Below are 23,680 nucleotides of genomic sequence, written 5' to 3'. Positions count from 1 at the left end.
ACATTATAATATTCAGTAAGAATGTCTCCTACATTGCTGGCCATTGAGAAGAATGTCACCCTTACAGATAGCCAAAAAGATCATTGGTGTCTCTTAAACTGATCTGAGAGGTACAAATTGTTCATTGCTCAAGGAATCCCTACCAGCTTTTGGAAGAACCCAGGGGTTTAATGGAATACTGCAGTAGAGAATCGCTAGAAGCCTTTTTGGTTTCTCATTGGAAGATTTCTCTTTACTTCACGTCCAACATAAGCCAAAGAGTTCAAAATCTCTCCAAAGTTAGGGAAACTCCTTGCCATAGGAAAAAGTAGCAGTTGATTTCCTCTTATATTCTATTTATAAAGTTTTGAATTTCCCATGACTTGTATTCCCAATGAGAATGGAGCAGATAGGGTCAAGCCTCCCAGTGGGGGACAGAGACAGTAAAAAAACCTGGCAGACATTCTAAACCTTCCCAATTTTATCCAAAACTACATAAAATGTTTATGGATTTGTAACCTCAACACTTGCAGAACTCCAAGACTTCTCTATGGCCACCACTACTTATTGGAACTCTTTTCTTTGTCTAACTCGACTTGCTCCTACTTGCACATTTAAAAGAGCCCTTCAACTCATATTTTAAAATTCACCTACCCGTCTTCTTCTGTCTCTTAAACCCTCACTGCTCACCAACCAGTCCATATCCCCTCTCCTATTGTGTGGTACTTCATCCACCTCTTGGATTGTAAGCTCTTCAGGGCAGGGTCCTCTCCTCCTCCTGTGTCACTGTCTGTATCTGTCTGTCATTTGCAACCCCTATTTAATGTACAGCGCTGTGCAATATGCTGGCACTATATAAATATTGATTATTATTATTATTATTATTAATAATAATAATAATAATAATAATATTAATAGGTTGATGTGCTTCATAAGACCCATTGTTTTAGGGCATTGCAGGTTGCCTAGATCATCTTTAACAGGATATGCTAGACCATTCATTAAACAATAATGTGCTTTTTAATGCAACCAAATGTACCTTTCATAGCCTCCTCACCTACTACATTGAGCCTTTAAATTATTAAAACACTGGAGAAGATAGACTATCAAAAGTGATTAGGCAGCCTTGAATGGTTTTCTTAAAAATTATTTGTTATTAGTTGGCAAATGTTTTCAAATATGGACCAGATCCATTCCAGGTTTGCTTGATCACCGAGGTTCCCCCATATTAGTCTATCATCTCCAGTCTTGGAGAGCTTTCATAAGTCAAGCCCATTGAATGAATATATTCATTTATATTATATATATATATATATATATATATATATATATATATATATATATATATATGAGGATCTGCATATTTATAGATATCTGCCAAAATTGCAGATTATTAATGAGAATATTTATTTATATACAAAACTTTCCTATATCAAATAGGATCATTTTAGCCTTGAAACTATTCAGCAGATAATACTTTTGCAGCAATAAACATTATAAAAATCGTCTTTGCATTTTGTGTTGTTTTTGAGTTCAAGATGCACCGCGGATATTTCATTCATCAGCTGGTCTGATCAGATAGCCATTAAAGATAATATAGACATCAGTTTCATCATTGTATAAAGCATTCTCCCGCTCTCTCTTGAACATCCTCACCCACACCTCGTCCTTCTCCTTCAACTCAAGCATAAGGCTTTGACTTTGCATGATACTCCGATCACTTGGTTGTGCATACAAAATGGCCGTCTCCTGGTCGTTCTTCATGATGTGGAGATAGGTCTCTTTTAGGTTCCAGGTGTGGACATTTAGGTTGAAGAAGTAGATCCCTGGAACGTAGCAGACGAAGGCCCCTGAGAACATGTTGAAGTGCTCGTACAGATTTACAAACTCTGTGTCAAAGATGACAGTTTGGAAATATTCAGTGCTGTGTAGGGATTTACGACGAGCCACAGAGAAAGCAGAATAATGGACCTTGCAGGAATTTCCTGGTGGACCTACTTGACCTTTTTGGCCTTTAAGTCCTGGATGCCCTTGTGGTCCTCGTTCGCCTTCTTTTCCTGAAACTCCTGGTGGACCTTTGTCTCCAAAATCACCCTTCTCACCTGTCCAGATGATGGCACAGATCACATGGAGGAACCATACATTTGGGTTAACATTTAAAGTTTAGGGTGTCCAAAGACCAGACAAGATGATTTAGGTGTTACTCAGAGATAACAATATAACAAGTTTCACTATGATGGTGATATCATCTTTCTGGGCTTAGACAATGAAAAACAATTTGAATATTATAGGTAGGATAAGTGTGAGGGTTACAGAGAAGGTTAATATTACAGGCAGGGTTTGTGTTAGGGTTACTGGGAGGATTAGTATAAAAGGCAGAGTTAATGGTTAGTGCAGGCATAGGCAAACTACGGCCCGCTGGCCATATACGGCCCAATGGGGATGTTTCACTGGTCCTTTGGGTGTTCCGTGGCTCTGGCCGGTGCCAACCCGAGCAGGGTCAAGAGAAGGACCCCACCGGGGGGGCCAGAGTCGCGGGACACGTCCCCGGATCTGAGTCAGCAATGGGTGAGTGGGCGGGCTGTGTCACTGCACACAACCCCACCCACTTTCCCATCACAGGCTGTCCCATGGGAGAGCGGGTGGGGTTATGCCATCATAACGTTGCTTCGGGGATGTCATGATGGCATAACCCCGCCCAATCTACCATCAATCCGGCCTCTCTAGCAAATTTTTTTTCAGATTATGGCCCCTGACTGAAAAAGTTTGCCCACCCCCTGTCAGTGTTATGGTTATTGCAGGGGTTAGTGTGAGGGATTGAGTTACGGTGACAGGGAAATCTAATAGTAGCTAGTCATTTGTAATGTTGAAGACATTTCGCAGCCTATCCAAACTGTTTCTTCAGTTCTGAAGAAGCAGATTGGATAGGCTGTGAAACTTCTTCAAAAACAAGTCCAGTTGAATGGCTAACTACTACCGTACTATATATACATGACCTGGATGGAGAACAATGACCTAGAAATGAGACCCTTCAAAGATGGTTGCAGGGAATGTTATGGAAAAGATATGGATTGGTATTATGGGGATTAGTGTTATTGATGCACGTTTTATTCTTAACCCTCTAGATGTCCACCAGCCTAAAGCCTTGGCTTGTTCTTTGGCCATATTTACCCTGCCCTGCCCTTCCACCTGTCCTACTACATTCCTGGTGTACTTCACTTGATTCTACTTGTTCTACCTGGTAGCTCCAGAAATAAGAAGAGTTGATCAAGATGTAATACTCTGCATGCAACCCCAGGTTTTTAAAATTACCAGGAGGGTCAGCAGATCCAAATGGTTAGACAGGTCTGCTGTTGTTGCAATTTTTAAAAATTATCAGACCCCATTTTGAACATATCAATGACTAACCCTTGAGGATGCTCATCTCAATGCGCGGTTGGACCCTCGGCATGGGGTACATCACATACTCCTTTATTCTGGTTTTCTTGGCAGGTTCTGTCGGCTCTTCAGTGGCTCCACAGCAGCGGACACAAGATGGGTTACCAACTTCTTGCCATAGGAAAGTTCTGGGTGCAGCAGCATCAACTGACAAGATGGAGATAACGATGATGAATGCAGGAAAATGCATCGTGGGTCCTCTCTGCTTTCCACTAAAATATTAAATGAAACAGTAGATTTACTTTAAATAACACGAAAGGAGTAAAATTTATTATAATGATGGATTATACCAGATGGGGAATCAGTAGGACCACGTCACATTTTCATGTGCATGGGAACTTTTTTATAACTGATAGACAACATTAGGTTCAGGAATGATGTTCTGTACCAGCTCCCAACGGAAATTTTCCATTTTGCTTGTTTTCAATCAAATAACTTTGGCCGTATATTACAGGGATTCCTCATATTTCTCTGGAGAACTATGACCTTATTAGCAGATGTACTGTATTTCACTTCAATGAACCAGCTGTTGACAATTACATTACCCATAATTCTTTGGAAATCCATCCTACTGACACTGTGCTGAGTTATCCTCCAACATCTGCTAGACGGACTTAAAATACTTGTTTTCCCTCATTTCTCTTAAAAAAAAAAATTCACACATTGTTACATAGGATATGTTTAGAAAAATGCGTTTGTATGGTGGGGTTTATTAAGTGTAAATGCAAGAAATATTTTCCCATAGTTCCTAGCCTAGAGATAAGTAAAAAAAAAAGCAGGGAAAGTAAAGTACTCCTTAACCCAACAACCTAAATTAAAACTGTAAAGTTATTTTGTTGTTTTTGCTGTTGGGGATAGAATAAGGTAGGGGTAGAATCTATCTGGCTTTTATTGGGTGTCTGTACCCACTGGGAAGATTCACTTTCTCTCTCTGTACCCACTGGAAAGATTCACTTTCTCTATTTATTACAATGCCCATTGTCTCCAATGGAAAAAGTGTCCTCGTGTCCATTGAATCCTATTTCCAAACTTTGAGTCGCCAAAAAAATGAGAGGAAATTATTTAGCAGATAAAGTTCTTATGATACCAATGATGCCTTATACTTTTGCTTTGGAGATATCTTTTATTTAATCACTAGGATACATAATAAAGGGGAACTTTCCCAACAGAACACAGAAAATAAAATACACACTTCTAAATCTTTCCTTTTCTACCCAAAACTACTTAATTTAACTAATTATTTTGGCTTCACGTGATGAAAGGTTAACATAACCTTGAACTTTAGCCCAACATTCAACCCAAGCACTAACTCTTCTTCCAGTCCCTAGTCCTCACCTAAACTAAATTCAACCCTTATTCATTAACCAATTGTGCCCCTCACCTCTAAAACAGCCTTGGCTTGAGATAAAAGTCTCTTAGCCACATTAGATACATTTTCTACCATGGTGGGGAAATGTGTGCCATCTTTTAGGTTTAAGAGACATAAGTAACTTCCCTGGCACAGCCCTTTCCCTCCCTGGATGCGTAGTTCCTCCGGCCCTCCCTTCAGCTCCCTACATAACATTTTTAGGGATGCTGACATCATATCTAAAATAGTGGTGCCAAGAAGCATGGCTAGGCGTGCCACAACGATGGCCACACACTGAGGTTGCTGAAACATGACCACATGCATTTACCACTACAAAAGGCTTCCAGCAGGTACAAAATTGGTAAACTCCATAAGGAATCACTTGCCAGCAGGACCCCCAAGCATAATTTAGGCATTTTACAAGAGATGTTCCAGCGCTTAGAGGACCCAATATAGAGATGATTCTAATGATGACACAACTAGAAGATCGATCGACAGGTACAGGTATTGAAATCTACAATTAGGCCACCTACCTTGGGTTATCTAAAAAGCATTACTTTGTATATAAAGTAGTAGAGCCTAGCAGCAGTCTCAGGGTTTTATCTGTCTTTTCATTTATAGATGGAAACTTTTACAAACAAATAACATGCATGAAATATGTTAAAGTTTATGAAGTTTTGAGCTTGTATTACATTTCTGCTTAACATTCTCCTTCCTGGAGAGAAAGCCGTACCTGAGGATCTGCAAGACAAGAATATTATTCCCTACATCAACATCATCCATTCTGTGAATCTTTGATTTTTTTCCAACTTTTTTGCTGGTTTAATCATTGCATTACTTATCTGGAAGTCAGCTCTCTGGAATGAAGAAGTAAAGTACTCTGTCTACCTAAATTAGCTGCCAGGAGGTCATAGGCAACAGAAGTTTCCTTCTTAGAAAAAGCCTCCTCATTTCAAACCTGTCCCACCAACTTCTGCTCTGCTTCATGATGAAAACACTTGAAGCAACTTTTTTTATTGCTGCCCCACCCCTGATAATTGTAAAGTTGGCAGAAGCATCAAACCTTAACTATCCTGTCTGCTCAGAATACAATGAATTCAGAACCAGATTGTAATAAAAGCATATTTCTGCTGGTCACAGACAACAAAACAGATCTCCTCTGACCTCTAATAGAATAATGCTCCACTCTAATTGCACTTGTATTGCCAGGATAAATATTTAAAAGTCCACCTGCCATGGTTAAAAATGCCCTTTCATTTCAGAACAACGGCAAATTAGGTTTTTCTTTCATATAAATCGGTATGTGCCTGAAGCATCCATGGATCCTGCTAACAGGAGCAGCCAGAGTAAGTTCAAACACCTTACAATCTTCCTAGCTGGAGGACATAGTCCTCTCAGATCCCATCTGCTATCAATAAAGTCTTTGAAAATCAGCATCATCCATTCTTTACGCATTATGCTCGGAGGCAGCGGATACATCACAGGCCTGAAGAACTGATATGTAGGTTTCTCCTGCAGGTGTGCAACTCCTGTTCAAAAGTAAACTTCACAAGGAAAGTTCTGCTTGAGGTGTTTGGAGAAGAAGCTTGGAAAAAAGAAATTCTGGTTCCTTCCCCGTGTGGTGCACACATGCTGGAATATACGTGAGTGAAATAGACGAAGACGGAACAGAATGTTCCTCATCGCTCTGGTATGCCATCTGCACAAAGTGCGAAGAAGTGATGGGCTTTAAAGAATATTTGTAGAATGCATTTTATTGTAAAGGTTTTAATACTTCCAGGTTGCAGACAGAAAAAAGGTGTCTGTGATTTGAAAGTTTTCACAAATTTATTAAGGGTACATTCTGATCCAACAAGAACAATTTGCTTTTAACAACAGAAATACATTTTTGGCATGCCACAATATACAGCAACATAATAAAAGCAAAAAAAAAAAAAAACTAGTGACTGCGCCTAGGCTGTATTGAAGTCATCAGTCTGCTGCAGACAGGAAAAAGTATTTTACTATTTCAATGATTACATTCAGTGGCCCTGATTTAATAAAGTTCTCCAAGACTGTAGAGAATACACTTTCATCAGTGAAGCTGTGTGATCCAGCAAACCTGGAAAAGATTTGGTCTAGGATTGAAAACATTTTCTAACAAATAGATAATGGCTTTTGGGAAATCTGTTTGGGGTTTGCTGGATTACCCAGCTTCACTGATGAAAGTGTATTCTCTCCAGCCTTGGAGAATTTTAATAAATTAGGCATTAACTTTACAGCAAGTCACAAAGTGAGAGGTGAGATATATTACATATCTGATGCAAAGTCTATTTTAAAGCCTATACCCAAAAACACAAATCTAATTCATTCTAATAATGTTGAAGCTTCTAAAATGTGGTTTCCTTCTCCTTTACCTAATCATTTTTTGCCCAAAAAATGACTTTATGTTGTTGTTGGGTCAAGATGCTATAAAGAAATCTGTACTAACAATGAGGGTGACAATGCCCATCTCTCCTTCTGGAAATGCTCATTCACTGGTTATCATGATGATCTAGTGAGGTCTGGACTTTCTAATTCACTGACTTTTAGTGGGAATAAAGATATGAAGTTCTGACCTTACTTGGAATAAACTGATTGCATGCAAGCTAGTAACTAAATCATCAAACCCAAGGACAGAGCAAGCATTTTCACAAGTAGTTTGGCAATGGTGGTCTCCATACAGGTAGGCTCAGCCCACCCAGTGAGGACTTCTATGGTAATCCTGGTGTCTTAAAACCTGTTCCTGGCCAGTTGTCCCCAGGGATAAAATCCCTTTTTCTAAAATTTTCCTGAGTTTTTGCCTAAAACTTGTCACTGCAAAGAACAGCACTGATCTTATGAGAGGTAAGGATGAATAGATAATAATTTTGCAATCCCACATGGCAGATCATTAACAATGCCACGGAACAGCTGATCTAGTGCTAGAAGCTTAAGATGTACCTCAGCCACTTCATACCACCCAACTGTCTCTGATTTAGAGGGACCTTTCCTATTCAAACCTCCCTGTCCCTGATCTGTAGAATCTGTCCATCTTCATACTTTCCAACCATCCCTGACTTGAAGAATCTGCCCCTCTTCATACTTCCCAACAGTTTCTGATTTGGAGGGACTGTCCCTCTTCGGACGTACCCACTATTCCTGATTTGGAGGGACAGTTCCTGGTCAAACTTCCCAACTGGCTCGGATTTGCATCTCTGATTGGAGAGACTGTCCCTCTTCATAAATATCCACTGTCCCTGGTTTGGTGGGACTGTCTATTTCCATAAATCCCAACTATTTCTGATTTAGAGAAACTATCCCTCTTCATACTTTTCAACAGTTGCTGATTTGGTAGGACTATCGTTTTTCATATCTCCATATTGTCCCTAATTTGGAGGCATTGTCCTTCTCCAGACCCCACTGCTCCCTCTGATATGGAGGAACTGTCCTTCTTCATACCTCAAAATTGTCCTTGATTTAGAGGGACTGTTACCCTTCCTACCCCCAAGCTGCCCCTGATTTGGAGAGACTGTCCCTTCTTATACCTCCTAATTCCCTTTGTTTTCTAGGGACTGGTCCTCTTCATACCTCCCAACGGTTTACCGATTTGCAAGGGGATTCTCTCTTTTTCAGATCCAAGTCCCTCTGTTCCTTCTTCCCCTTCAGTTGTCTCTCCTTTTTGGTGGGTTATTACAGATCTATAAAATGTATTATTTACTATTAAAATCTCTATCTCTATTGTATGACCTGCAAAATGGTGGTATAGCAGGGGTTTGTCATTTGTCTAAAAAGTGTCCCTCTTCCCGATCTCCAAAAATTGGAAGGTATGCATGTATGAAAATATGTATATGACAACTGACAAGGAGCCAACAAGGAAGAGCACTTCAGAAAAAATGGATTGTGTTCAGGATGCATTATTGATGTGTCTAATAGCTTTTTTGAAGGGCTTGCAATGTGTCTGAGAATGTTCTTAGTGTGTACTACATTTTGATGGGTGTTATTAAAAAAAGTTTCTTTGATTTCACAAGCTCATTGCGGTGTACAGACTCATGTCAAACACATTGTTAATGCATACTCTGTATTCCCATTTACAGCAATAAAACCAGATGGAGCATGATCAACGGCCTGTGAGCAAGGAATTCCAAATTACATTTGAGATGCTAGTGCCTTGTGTTTATATGTGTTTGTTGTGCGCTCGCATTGTCTTATCTTGAGGAAAAAAAGCGCAGGGGATGAAGATCTCACATTGACATTAAAGTGGTCTTAGATACATTATTTCATGTTGATTGGATGCATGCTAGGTAAGTGTAATACTTCCAGGAATCTATTAGTTCTCACCAAGATCATAGTAGTGACAATGCTTTTATCTGCTTTGCTTTCCCGAAGAATGGTCCCGAAGGAAGGATAGAGCCATCTTTGTTCAAGACGCATCATCCAGTTTCAAAGTCTACTCTTTGCACTGAGCAGCTGGCTTTTAGATGACACAATTGTGTAAATTCTGGTGCCTGTACAGCAAATATCTGGCACACATTAGTATACTGCTCCTTCTTCTTCTACTTGACTTGCTACAAAGTTAGAACTTAGGAAAAAGAAGCAATAAGTGCAGGGACTACATGACAGGGTGAGGAGGGGGTTACAGGAGTGAACAGGTTAAGCATGGATAGGGTGGAGGAAATAGGGCTTACCTGATAGGTCAGGGACAAGCCATCAGGGGGAGCTGTCAGGGGTTTGAGGCTGTGGGTGGGGTGTATTGAGTCAATTGGAGCCCAGAGATGGAAGTTGAAGGTCAACCACCCTCCCATCTTGATTTGGATTATTGGTTACATATACTGGTGGGGCTGGGTGTGCGAAGAAAAGGAAGGGGTGCTGGTTGGTGTGGAAATTAGGTAATGGTATATGTGGTTATTGGTGTTTGTCATGGCAGCTTAGTATGGCGGGTAAAGTCTATAAAGGGTTGTAGTTAAAAATAAGACTGAATTGGTTGGAAATGGAATGTTACCTGTGGATAAGTGTAAGTACATTTTTTCTTAGAAAAGTTGAATCATGTATTCCAACTGGATTGGAATGAGATCTTCTATGATAGAGGCCAAGGTGAATGGCTTTTTTCAGGTATGGGAGTCCTAAACTGCTTCCTTGTCAGTACCACCAAGCATCGTATACGTTGTATCACTTAGCTATTAGCTAATGACCCCCCAGTAATGTTGTAGATATACAAATGTATTTCATTATTTTTGGAATATGTCTTGTTCTATTTAATTCATTTTAATTGTTCCCTTTCCAATTCAAATTTATGATTGGGTGCTTTTTTAGGTTATTATCTGTGTGTTTTTCATACAAAAATATACAAAAAAGACAAATAACCAACCAAACTAAAGATTATGTTTTGCAATGGGTACAATTTAGAAAGCCACCTCCATCATTTCCCCTCCCTTTTCCATAGAACAGGCCATTTATACAGCACTTATTCATTCCTACTGTCACCAGAAATGATCACTAATGATTGTTTGGGTGACGAGGATTGAACGCCTGTCCGGAGCTTAAGCTGTGTTGTCAATTAGCATGATTTGATAAAGAAGGTGGTAGCAGATATTTTACAAATTTTCTGCTCCACAGGCATAAAAGTTTAATCTTTTGTACTGGGTGCTTATAAAAGCTCTTCATTTTAATCCAAAACTTAAAGTTTAGGTGGAGAGGAACAATGCTGATCCAAGTTCCACTTTAATGATCCCACTAATCCTCTCCAAGGAAGCAGACTATACATATTGCCTCATCACTTTAATTAGGAGGTGAGAATATCCTGCAGAACTTTACTGATATTTCCCAGAACTTCCTCTGTCTCCGACCTTGAGAACAACTAGACAAATCATGCAAGATTACAGCCTGGAGTGCAGTGGAATGGAATGTGGCTTGGTAGGAATGTTGATACTCTGTATTTTAACAAAACATCTGACAAAATATTAGGAAATGTTATGTTATCTGCTCATATAATACTAATTAAATAAAAAAAAGCTGTGCATAGTTAAAGATTTTTGGAACTTTTTTGGGTTTTCATTTTCTGTCCAGGAGGCAAAATTCTATAGTAAAATGTTAGGGAGGGGGGTGTGGCTTTGAATGTTTGGGGGTTATAGGCCATCAATTTAGGTAAGAAGGAATAAATGTTGGTTATCCAAAATATATATGGGGGTAGATTGGATCATGAAACAGGTAGGCTGGATTTGAAGCTAGGAGTCATAAGAAGTTGTGTGGGTCAATAATGTGGAGTGGAAGGTGAATGGGGATTATTAGAGCTGTGATAGGGAGGGGTTGTGGGCCATCAGGTGCTATGTGGCTGGCAGTTTTCTGTAGATGGGTAGATTGTGGGTCATCAGTCTAGGGTAATTAGGCAGCATGCAGGTCATCAGTCTTGGGAAAATGGTGGAATATGGTTCATTAGTCTGAAAAAGATGGGTGGTATATGGATTATCAATATCGGCTAAATTGGTGGGATGTGGGGCATCCATCTTGGGTAGATGGATAGGTCATCAGTCTGGAATAGAGGGGAAAGTGGGTCAGCTGTCTGGGGTAGAAGGGGTCATCAGTTTGGATTACAAGTAGTGGAAAAGGTCAGTTGGCAACTATTGGGACAATATCTACACTTCCCTCTCTCACAGAGGAGACGGATCATACTTGTACATTTATGAATGCATATACAATGGCCATGCCTGTGCGGATCGGAGAAATTATAGCTGCTGGCCATTACCACATTTCATCCAAGAAAAAACACTTGGGATGGGGTCAGGGGTTTTCATTTATTTCAAAAAGGTCACAGTTTCTGAAAAAAAAAACAATTCTACCTAACCCAATCTCCTTTAAACCCCCCAGGAGGAAACTTTAGTAAGCGATCATTCAGGGTGAACATCTACTTCTAGGGCTAAGATGCAGGTTCACGTATAACATACTCACGTAAATCCTGGTACATGTGCAGTTTTGCACTCTCAATGTTGTAGTTTGATCACTGGGGAAGAAGAGGCAATGTTTCTACAGGATAGGGATGAAGATATGCAAGAGGACGTTTGCTGTTTTCCAAAAAGGAATACTATTGCCTTGCCTGTGGTATAGTATAAGTATTGAAGAGAAAGCAAAGACAGGCAGACATCTACTCAGTGAACGCTACATATTCGTGTTCACAAATACACAGTGCTCATCAAAACAAAGGCTTGTCTCAATTACCAACGCGTTTCGCCCAAAGGCTTCTTCAGTAGAACATAGAGAGACACAACATTGTGTAGGGAGTAGTGGTGGTTCACCAAGTAGAAAGAGCATAGGAGTAGATTGGAGTGGTGTAATGGGTTTTTGGATGTTGGGTGGTAATAGGTTCTTAAGGGTTAGCTTCAGAATCTCTCCAGGTGTAATTAGGGATTTGTGTCAGTATTTTAGTAGGTATCCCATAAGGCATCTTTCAAAGTGACAGAAAAAGCTGTAATTGGCCTTCAGGTGAAGTTCCCCAATTCAGTTGTTGAAGATCATAGAGCAGAAATTCTCTTGGACGTTGATGTATAGTGGGGATGTTGGGACGCCAGCCTCCAGAGGTCTGATGTTGCCGGCGGTCCAATCTGTTTCTACAGAATGATGGCATCATCTCCTGAGATCACTGTGTAGCTTACACAAAAGAAGCAATCTTCCATCCTTTCAGCCTTTCTCAATCTTCTACCCAAGAAGGTAGCAGGTTTAAGGAGCCCTTGAAATCATTTTGGCATTTTGAGGAACCCCAATTATTGGGGGTTGGTTGAAAGAAAAGCCTCTTAAATTGGTGGCCAGTGGATTATTGGAGTCATACAGCTGTCTCTACCCATGGTAGTGTCTCCAGAACCTTCCGGTATCATCAATGGGGGGTCAATCAGCAACAGTTCAAGAAACCCCTAGCAACCTTTGAGGAACTCTCAGGTGTCATAGAACCCAAACTGAGAATGGCTAATCCAATTCATTTTGTCTCATAGTTTTTCACTTGTTCCATCTGATTAGTAATCATTACTAGCAAATCCAAGTGTGAGCTACTAAAACTCACTCAACAAAATGAGAAATGCAGCCAAGTTATTTTTATTAATAAATGTTTCATTCCACTTTTATTTTTGTTGGCATTGTCTGCCCCAGGGACACATCCATATGTGCCAGGATTGCACATCCACTATCTGTAACTGTGCCAGATTCGAGACACTGAACACCCTGCTGGGACATTGTCCAAAAATTAAAATTCTAAATGAAGCCAAGTTGTGTTTTACATTCACTGCACAACTTCTATATACTTTCAGGATCATAAAAAGAAATTGCAGTAACTAGCAGCAACTTCAGGATTCATCTTTATACTATTCAGTCTGCAGTATACACGACTAGAAAAGAGCACTTCAAACATGGAGAGGTTAAACTTCTCGTCTTTCTCTTCCTTCAAAGGGTGTCTTTTGTAGCAAACACTTAGCAAAGGCTAAGGGGCAGATGGGCCATGAACATGAACTACGATTTGTTAGAATCATGTTAGACCCATGGTGACAATTTCTTGTTTTCACAAGCCCATGGCCAATCACATATGTTCTTTTTCTTACCTTAATGCAAAGACTGTCTTTTAACAAATCAGAATCACCCAAAACATTCCACTATTGATATATCTTGGTCTGCCGGCTGACTCTGGGCACTGAGTGAGCAGAACAGCATTTCCAAGCCTAATAATCTCATATAGAAGCCAGAATTTTTTGTACGACTCAAACGATCATTTGTTTTTGTCTTAGGTTGGTTTTGGGTCAGTATAATTGTAAGCTCTTCAGGGCAGGGTCCTCCTCCTGTATCACTGTCTGTATTAGTCTGTCATTTGCAACCCCTATTTAATGTACAGCACTGCGTGATATGTTGGCGCTATATAAATCCTGTTTATTAATAATAATAATAATAATAATAATATTAATACTATGGGTAGCATGGGTGCCCTATGGTTGTCCTACCCCTTCCCCTCTTCATGGAACAGAATACAACATGATGCCTTACATTTGTCCTAAACTTTCCCCTCTCCATGGAACATAACATGTCTGTCTGGGCAGAAGTTATTCTTTCCTTTCTGTCACTAGTGATCATTTCCAGGATGGAGCGTCTGTACTTGACTTTGCAGGCTATTAATAGGCTACATTTTTCATTGTGAAACGAGTACACAAATGACAAAACACTATTATGAAATTGCATGCCTATTAATAAAACTTTATTCCTGCCTAGGAAGAGATTTATTATGTTCCAAACAAAACCATCCCTGGATTTTAGAATATTGCAAATGAAACTAATGTTAACAAAGCTTTGTTGGCAATGAAGGTCCTTATTCAGGCACCCTGTGACAGTCATCGCCTTGTTGTGCTTCTGCCACTTTGTCACCCAGTCACACGTACCCTTGATGGACACTATGGGCCTAATTTATTAAAGCTCTCCAAGCCTGAAGAAGATCACGGGGACACCTGGGTGATCTAGCAAATCTAGTATGGATCTGGTCCAGGATTGTAAGCGATTTAAATAAATGGATGAGGTTTGCTTGATCATCCATGTTCTCTGATTATAGTCCATCTTGTCCAGGCCTGGAAATCTTTAATAAAGTGATACACATTGCACACACATGTCTCCCCATTATCAATATTGGGAAGCAGACCCTGAGGAATGATGTGAAGCTGACCATGGAGCAAGCATACGTAGACCGGAAGTGGCTGTAAAAGAGATCAGCAACACTCAGATGCAGAAAAGATCATTGCAAAGAAAGTGACTACTCAACAATGCAAAGTTCTATACCAAGCAAATATCAATTCATTTAGGACTCAGATCTATTTGAAGTCTTATTTTTGGCTTTGAACAGACAAACACATTAACAGTCACGAAATGAGCAAAGGTTGCAGCACCTGCCCCAGAGTTCAAAGCCTGAATAGAACAAGGGCTTGATGAAGTAGTATGGAGACATACAATAGCTGATGACTGGTGGGAAATGAACTCCATAGCATGAAAGGCTGGAGTGCAGGGTTACGACTCAGAAAATAAAGGCGCAGTTGGTTTTTTATCCCTGGAACAGTCAATGTCCAGGCAATGCTTTAGAAGGTAGCCCTGGGGATACCTGGATGTAATTGAGTTCCTCTCTGTATATCTCCGTTTGATGTCTTTAGAGCCCCTGAGAACATGCTGACACTTTCCAAATACTCCAATAAAAATACAACACAAACACAGCATGGCAACCAGCACCACATAAAGCATTCTATTGTTTTTTCATTTTCAAATCTATCTAAAAAAAGACTTAAACCTTCAAATTGAAAGAATAGTACAAGACAACTATATAAAACTCGACTTTAGTGTTTCTTGACTCATAGCGGCCTTCTGAGATGGGAAGGAAAGGAACCTATAAGTCAAAGGAAATTCTCCCAGTTATCAAATACAGAACAATTAGGTTGTACTTCAATGTACATTTCTATTTCTTTATACTAGACCAAAAGAAGGGAAAGTTGAGGAGGAACAAGAGACAGAGGGTTTATGATGGTCTAGGGTCAGAGGATAATCATCATAGACACTATATCCCTTGTTCCTCCTCAACTTTCTGTTCTTTTGGTCTAATATAAAGAAATAGACTATCCCACATAAGTGTTAAACTCACACACTGAACAAGAACACCTTCAATTTCACCATTGAAATCGCTCAAGCAAACTTTGACGATTTTTTTTAAAAATCGCATAACATGATTTTCAGCAGAGCTGGCATGGTGATCATATAACAGGTGTAGCATCCTAAGGCCAAATGTAGAGGGTATTTGGCAGCAACTTTCTCTTTTTTACTTGGAAAAGAGAATAAAGAACCCCAAAATGGATGCAAGTCATGGCAGAACTGAACTGTAGCTTTACTGATCTTTTTTAGAATCCTGGTCTGGAGTGTGTTGGATGTAATGTGTGAGTCAAACACTCCATCTTAGGCCAGGATTTGGTAAGTGCTGCCATAGCTGGGAAAGGGATGAAGTGTTTGGCCCACCCATTACACTCTGGACCTGAATCCCAAATAAAGATTGGTAAAGCTGCCATTAACTATAGCCATGTCCAAGTTGCTGCTACATACCCACTACATTTGGCCTCACATACCTTATGTTTCTATATGGTAACGTTCACCTCTTTTTTAGTATCCAATGTTATGCTTCAACCCAATGAGGAAACTTTTTGGCCTAAGAACAGGGCCAGGGCCTAACTTCACCCCAGGAACGATTAAGAGCTTTTACTTCACTTAGTGTCCTTTAGAGAGGACATTGTTCCAAATGGAATAAAGGTTTCTCTTCATTTACACCAAAACAAGTGAACCCAGTGGTAAATTTACCCTCTGTTCTTTTTTGGGTGATATCTCAAAATGTGGATTTTCCCTTTCCAGACTGAAAGGGTGAATCTCTTTATTGTGACCACAGACTAGAAATTGGATTGGGTATGGTGATTTGACAGGGCTCCAAAATAACTTATAAATGGCCCTAATTGGTCCTGCACACTTTTGTAGGTGAATTCTCAAAATGTGGATTTTCCCTTTTAGTAGTTATCTGGACAGATAAAGAGGGTGGATCCCCATATTCGGAACATAGACTAGAGAATAAATGGAGGTTGTTGTAGGGGGTTGCACCAGGGTACCAAATAGACCGACATGGACCTAGTTGTTCCTGCACACCTTTGTGTCTTCCAGCACCTCCTGTTATGTTTAATGTAAATATAAAATAAATGAAAATCTACCAGAGATAATGAGAACACCATATATTGCACAGAACCACAAACCCATTACCAGACAATGAAATATTAGCTTTGGTTAGACTTTAACAACAACATTTATTATTATTCTCCCAATTCTCCTACTATAACCTCAAAAATTGCCTATATGGTGGTGCCCATTCTTGCTTTTACAATCACAAGCTGATAAAAGCTGGGGACCATTTATATTGGTTATATGAGACATATATACACGACAGCTGTTAACAAATCATTTTTTTCATTGTTTTGATCATTACTGAATGTTCTGACATTTAAACCAAAAGTCGAAAGTGATCAATAGATGTGACTAGAGACTAGTTAGCAGAATCATGATTGGGATTACGCCTTAATCCTTAGGTCGCATATGCCAAGGACATGAATAACCCACTTTGGTCTTCCAGTCCTTGTAATTGAAAGAGACCCTGTCCCTAGGGTAGATAAACACAAACACCCTTTAAAAGACAATAATCTGAACCTAGGCTCAGGAAAGACAAATGTATGAAGGATCAGGGGTATATTTTTGCTTTTTTACTAGTTTTATTCTTTACATGTCTTCCTTTTTTTCACATAACCCTATTGCTAGTATTAAGGTTACGGGTAAATAATAGCAAATAGAAAGTGACAGGTTCTCTTCATGGAGATATCAGGGGTCTATTGGGTTCCTAATGTCTTCTGATGCACCCACCATCAACAAGTTTGGGAAAGGAACGTGCCCATTCTACTCTTTACCCAGCTGCACTGGCCGGGATTAGATACGTCTTGGTCCACATGTGCCGAGAGCTGAACTATCATACTGTTTCCATCAATGTCAATTTTGTAAGTCTTAGAAAATGGGTGAGCCTGGCAAACCTGCAGAGCTTTTGGGGTATGGAGGGACACCAACTTTTTTTGCCTCATAAAAGTGGTTGGATGGCTTTAAAGCTGCCCAAATTAATAATTCTTGCAACTTGTTTGCATCCCACTACTACCGTGCCACATTGGTGATGCCAGTAAAAGGTTAAACATGAGAAGAACTGGAGGAGTACCGAGACAGGATCTTTTTTAGATCTTTGGCAAGGTCTTTAGGATCACTCATTGTTTTTAGAACTGTAGGGTAAGGCAGCACTGCGCAGTGTTGTGTATCAATATTATTTCAGCTTGCTTAGCCTTTTTATTTACAAAAGAATGATTTCAGAGGATTAACTGGTCAAATGAAAAACTAAAACAGCTTTTAAATATTTAGTCACTTGTGTAGTTGGGTATTAAAGTTGGAAAAACTTTAATCCTGAGGGTACCCAACACATTTTCTAAACTGCTCAGCTGCAAAATGATGTTAGGGAGTCGAGGCTTAGAAGCATCTTAGACCATTTCAAGTAAAGACTTCAGAACTTGGGCAGATATAATAGATATCAGCTCCGTATTTATTATTATATTATATTATTATTTTTTCATAGAAGCAGTGTAAGTAATTTTTTGACTTGGTTTCAGCCTTGCCATATAGATATATATCTTGCCCTTTATATTGAAGTTGTGACTGGGGGAGGAAAAGCAGAACAAGGAAATAAATAGCTGTACTGCAATACTCCTGTGCTAACCCAGGCAAAGGGCAGTGTTCCTCAACCAAGGTTCTTCCAGGGGTTGCTGTGAGTTCTTTGAGCAATGAGCAGTTTGTGCTTCTCAGGTCAGTTTAAGTGACACCAATATTCATTTTGGCTATCTGTAAGGGTGACATTTTGGCCAGCAATGTAAAAGGCATTCTCCCTACTGACCACAACACTAATATCCTGTGAGCTGTGGGTACAGTAATTATATAAGGGGTTCTCTGGAAGGCCCCCCATGTTAAAATGTTGAGAAACACAGATTTCAGTATTTGCATCATTATTAATGGGTGATGTTTACCTGCAAAGTAAATGGTTGACAATTCCCCACCCCCTCCAAGGGGCAATTAGGTCATTCCCATACTTCTGAATATTTCTCTCTTTGCAATTATAATTTATATTAATTGCAAGACTATCATCCAGTCCATTTTCGAATTCCACAATTGCAAATTGATAGAAAAGACATCCATGCATTTAATCCCCCCTTGGGCTCTGTACAAGCCTTATTATAAAGTATTATAAAGTTAATTTACTCTTATAGAAGCAGTACATTTCAGCAATTTTTGATCTTTTTTTTTTTTTTGATAACGGAATGTATTTTCCTACCGGATTCTCAACACTCAACAAAACATTAATTTGTTTTTATATTTGAAGATGTTAATTAAATTGCTTACAAAGTATATTTTCTCCAAACTGAAAAGTTCAAGCGTTTCTAATCTTTAAGGTTTGCTAAGATGTGTACAAACTTCAAATCTCTGTTGCTGAAAATGATCTTTCGTGAATGTTTTCAGTAAAGCTAGAATGAGCGAGCGAAGTTCTATGGGGATTGGTAGGTGGGGGACAAGTGGAAGCAAGGACGAACATAGCCACAGTGTGCTCCTGTGCAGAATTGGTTTGCGATTCCCCTGCTGAATGTCCCTTGGGCCCCTGTGGGGGTTCCTATTGGCTGAGAAGGGCCCACTTTGCACCTCCCTATGTTCACCTTTGAGTGGGCATCCACTCCCATAGGACATAACAGAGGTCATCCCTACTTGGTTGGTTACTGATCCACCATGGCAGATCTCTAAACATCCGCTGTACACTTGCTAGACTTTTGCCCTTGACGATCCTGATCGTTCTTCCTGGCAAAAAGTATCTACTATTTGTATGTAGCTTAGGACCCAATAGAGATAATTGTACATTCTCCGGATACATTCTTTGCTGAGTGGTTAGTGACTAATGGAAGGGTGATGGGGGAGACCAAATGTGGTGCCAGAAGAGTTCAGTCTCACCAAAGCTACAACCCGCCATTGGACAGTTGTGACCTACTGAAGATCTTCCCAGCGTTGCACCCTATATCATTATATTGACAGGGCCTTATTGGTTGGGGTTTACCTTGCCATGAAAAATGGAATCAGTTTGGAGTCCTCAGTGGGTCCTGTTACTTGGCCGTCTGTCCTGAACTAATGGTTAAGTCAGGTCTTAAAGCCACGTTGTATTGGGAGCTTCATCAGTGGCTTGCACAGGTTTTTGGTCTATGACAAGGAATCATTTGGTTCCTGATCAGGATACAGGTGCACTTTAAAAGCAACCATCAAAGTAGCACTGAACACTAATCTGACATTCTCGCTCTACAGCTTTCACGAAAGACTAAAAACTGGCCATGCAATATATAAATGTCTAGATTGCCAGGAACTGCTAGTGATTCACACACTGTAGACCCAGCAGGAGGGCCAATGGCTGCAGATACAGGATTAGTTTTTCACAGCTGAAAATCTATTGCCGCCAATTACATCACCCATGTCTCACCCCGCTTTATACTCTGAGATGAAAGAAGAAGAATTTTATACACTGAATTCTCCAGGGGCTTGCACTGCTCATGTTAGAAATGGCCAACATAAGCTAGAATTCTAAATGACCAATATGGGGTTTTTAAAAGATAACTATAAAAAAGTTTCTCTTTAAAGTAAGGTTACTGTCAAAAGTTTTGGATAAAGAAGGTTTAGAAGACCTGCTTTTTATTCCTACTTTCCAGTTTTGGTACCACCTATACTGGCACTGGGACAGGAAGGGAACCTCGTCAGTAACTGCCGGCACAAAACTACAAACATCTGACACTTGCCTACTTAAACAATGCAATGTTTTTGGGTGGAGTTAGGATTTAATGTTAATTATCTTATTAACATACATTGCTTGGCCAAAAAAAGTCACAATCTAAGCAAAAAGACTGAGGTTGCTTTAATTGGTCAGCTCTAGGCAAAGAGATAAGCCCGGGAAATGAGGTCAATTGACAACCTGAATATACTGAATGACCAGGTTTTTCCATCAATGGATTTTTATCCATCTTGGCATATTCCAAGATGACAATACCCAGATTGATCAAGCAGTTTTGGTTTGCGTTCGCATTGTAATGTAGCTTCTGACCAGCCGGTGTCTTCCTTCGACTTTACAGGGGGACACATTTTAACCGGAGCTGCTTTGCATTGCTTTGAGGTTCAGTTACCATTGTTGCCAGAGGACTAGAGATGGCCCACAATCCCTTGCTTAAGGGAACTCCACCTAACTGCATCACAAGGCATTTGTGAAAATGTAATTAAGGGAGTATGAGACATTACTGTCAGGAATGGAGTGGCCACCACAGGGTCCAGATCTAAACCCCACTGAGAATCTTTGGGATGAGCTGGAGAAGACACAGCGCTCCGACTCTCCTATTGTCAATACAAGAACTTGGGGAACAATGAATGCAAATCTGGACGGAAATAAATTCTCTGACATTGAATAAAGTTATCTAAATGATACCATGGCCAATGTGCGCTGTAATCAAAGGCAAAAGTCATGAATTTTTGCGTTCATATATTGTTTGTTAACTGAATGTGACAATTCCTGTTCTACTATTCATGTTTTTGGTGGGATTATCTCTCACAAAGTAACAAAAAACTCAAGCAGCTTTATACAAAATCATTTCAAATAAGGGAGCAGCGAAATGAAGCATTTCAATTATCATTATATAGCATTTTTTCATAATGCATTATAGCATTTCAATTATATTATTATTTGGTAAAAATCCAAGATCTGTGCAAAATTTTGGCAAAAATTTTGGAAAGCAAAATTTAGGTTGTTGTAATTTCTAATAACGGTTCTTGTAATGTATTGTAATGGTGTAATAGGTTTTTAAAGTGGGCCAGCACACTCTTTAAATTCATAGCCAATAAATAAATACATAAATGTTGTGTTTGTTTACTTGCCTTTCATTATATACCAAGTTTAAAATCCCAGTGGTCCATCCACCCCGTGTTATAATGTCACGTTGGCATTTTAAAATCTCTAAGTCATCGGAGACCTGCAAATGACATCCACGGCAGATCTTGAGCGTGCATTTTATGGGATTTGAGTTTGTTTATGTTTAACCATTGCCATGGCTTTAGGAACATAAGGGTCATTACCCCACCCAACACTCTTATTGCTTTAGTCCTGACAACCAATATACAATATCAAACTATGCTAGATTGCCAACAAAAATTGATAAACCAAGATCCACAGAGGGTTACTACAGCTCTTCAAGACTCGAGAAGATAGACTATCATAGGAGAGCTCATCAAACCTGAAATGGATTTCCTATTTGGCAAATGTTTTCAATCCTTGGCGGGATCCATTCCAGGTTTGTTGGATCATCCAGCTTCTCCCATTATAGTCTATTTTCCCCAGTCTTGGAGAGCTTTATTAAATCGGCTCAAAATTTCTCCTTTAGCAGTGACAGCTTCATGGGGCATCCCAAGAAGAACCAATGTCGACATCACCAGTGGCAGAAGAAATATGGAAGTACAAAATAATGTAGGCACTTTTTGGTAAATTGCAATATGTTCATTTATGCCACCCAATCAATGAAAGTTTTACTATTTGAACATATATATATATATGTATGTATATGAATTGTGAATTTTGCATTGGGGGGAAGTTCCTCGTAAATGGCTCCTGAAGGTTACAGAAGCTCTTTTTAACTGTCCCAAAGCTGTTAATATGCCAAAAAAGCCCCTCATTAGTTTTCAGGAGCTAGAACAGAAAGGCAGCCTCCCAATTCTGTATTTAGGTTGTCACCATTTCAAGTGCTCTCCTGGTGAAGAACACAAGTGGGAGCAATGCACTGGCATGGGACAGGGTTATCAATATCATGACCCTCCCCGCCTTGGTGATAATGTGCAGCTGACACTAAAGCGATTGATCTGATTTAATAAGATCTCTAAGACTGGAGAGGATAGACTATCATGGATGACCTGAATGAACCTGGAATGGATCTGGTCCAGGATTGAAAACAATTCCCAACTAATAGCAAAATATTTTTAAGTCATCCAATCTAGGTTTGCTGTATCACCCATGTTATCCCATGATCATCTATTTTCTCCAGTCTTGGTGAACTATAATAAATCAGGCCCAATGCATGGAGGCAGAACATAGCTGAAAGAGGATGCAAGCGATCAGCAGCGCTGAGATGTAATAAAAGATACACAAATACACAGTGCATACCAAACTATATACAATTCCATCTGGGATTCTTCATGTTCTTAAAATTATAATTTCATAAGCCGTTAGCGAATAGCAGCTAAAAATAAAAATATAATTTGTTGATTAGACACAGAGCTCATGCAAAGTAAATGTTATCTAGCTAAGATCTCGATTCACAAACATGAGAAGTAAAATAATACCTTGAAGGTTTGTTCTGCAGGAAGAAGCATGCTCAGAATGACATAATTCTGCTCAGCAAAATAAATCTGAACACGTAATCAAACACAGCTGGCTGTGACTTACTGCAAACAGTAACACAAAAAAAGCAAAAAAGTAACAAAAACACTCCAAAAGAATAATTCCTGTTGTAAAAAAACACAGTACGGGTCTGCACTTTATTGTGCGCTTTGTGAATAATAAACAAAAAGGTACTTACGACTGCGAAAATGCCAACTTTTTGCATTCCCAGAATGCCGGTCAGCTCTTGTTTTCTGGATGTCCTTTTCCTACAAAAGATATTGTCATATTTAGAGACTCCACCCTTGCTAGTGGTTACAAAAAAAAAAATAAAAAAGCAGCCTGACTGTCCAATTTAACCAGCCAGCCAGGCAGGAAAATCGGCATTTTCTGAGGCATTGTGGACTCACCGCTGTTAACCGCAGGCTGTTTTTTTGCAAAACTTTCCCCCCACCTCTGAATCGTCTCCCAGTGTCCTCGCCTGCTGCTTCTTCACTTAATTCAAGTTTTGCTGCCTAGGAGCTGCTGAGTTTTCCTGGAGGGTTGGAGTGTTACATTTGGCTCCTGCACGTGACTTTTCAGCTTGGCTGGGTATTCTGTTCTTTGCTGTGCAGTGATCACAGACCTGCAGGCAAACACTGAGACAAACATTCATTACAATGTATAGCGGAAAGAAAAACATTGGAATGAGCCTGATGCCACCGCAGACTTGTTATGGCATGTGCAATTTTGGTGAGCGCTTGTTGGCAAAACTAAACAAACTAATATGCAGCAATGGGTTGCAACAGATTATAACAATTTTTTGGGGGGCTATAGAAAGATAGATAGATAGATAGATAGATAGATAGATAGATAGATAGATAGAT

General features: G+C 39.7%; 1 protein-coding gene across 2 annotated transcripts in view; it reads right to left on the bottom strand.

Moving 5' to 3' along the window:
* Nucleotides 1-1,362: 1,362 nt before the first annotated feature.
* Nucleotides 1,363-23,680, bottom strand: part of C1QTNF8 (C1q and TNF related 8) — a 24,873-nt gene continuing 2,555 nt past the window's right edge. The window contains exons 2-6 of one of the 2 annotated variants that reach the window (XM_072417474.1): nucleotides 23,225-23,452; nucleotides 23,014-23,083; nucleotides 22,778-22,879; nucleotides 3,388-3,629; nucleotides 1,363-2,081 (exon numbers count right to left, since the gene is read on the bottom strand). In XM_072417474.1, the coding sequence (XP_072273575.1) occupies nucleotides 1,534-2,081; nucleotides 3,388-3,607 (768 nt within the window). In that variant the 5' untranslated portion in view covers nucleotides 3,608-3,629; nucleotides 22,778-22,879; nucleotides 23,014-23,083; nucleotides 23,225-23,452 and the 3' untranslated portion in view covers nucleotides 1,363-1,533. The remainder of the gene's footprint in view (nucleotides 2,082-3,387; nucleotides 3,630-22,777; nucleotides 22,880-23,013; nucleotides 23,084-23,224; nucleotides 23,453-23,680) is intronic. The other variant, XM_072417473.1, reaches the window with a different exon arrangement.

Source organism: Pyxicephalus adspersus, chromosome 7 (genome assembly GCF_032062135.1).
Source record: "Pyxicephalus adspersus chromosome 7, UCB_Pads_2.0, whole genome shotgun sequence".
Lineage (NCBI taxonomy): Eukaryota > Metazoa > Chordata > Amphibia > Anura > Pyxicephalidae > Pyxicephalus > Pyxicephalus adspersus.
This window is presented reverse-complemented; position numbering and strand designations above follow the sequence as displayed.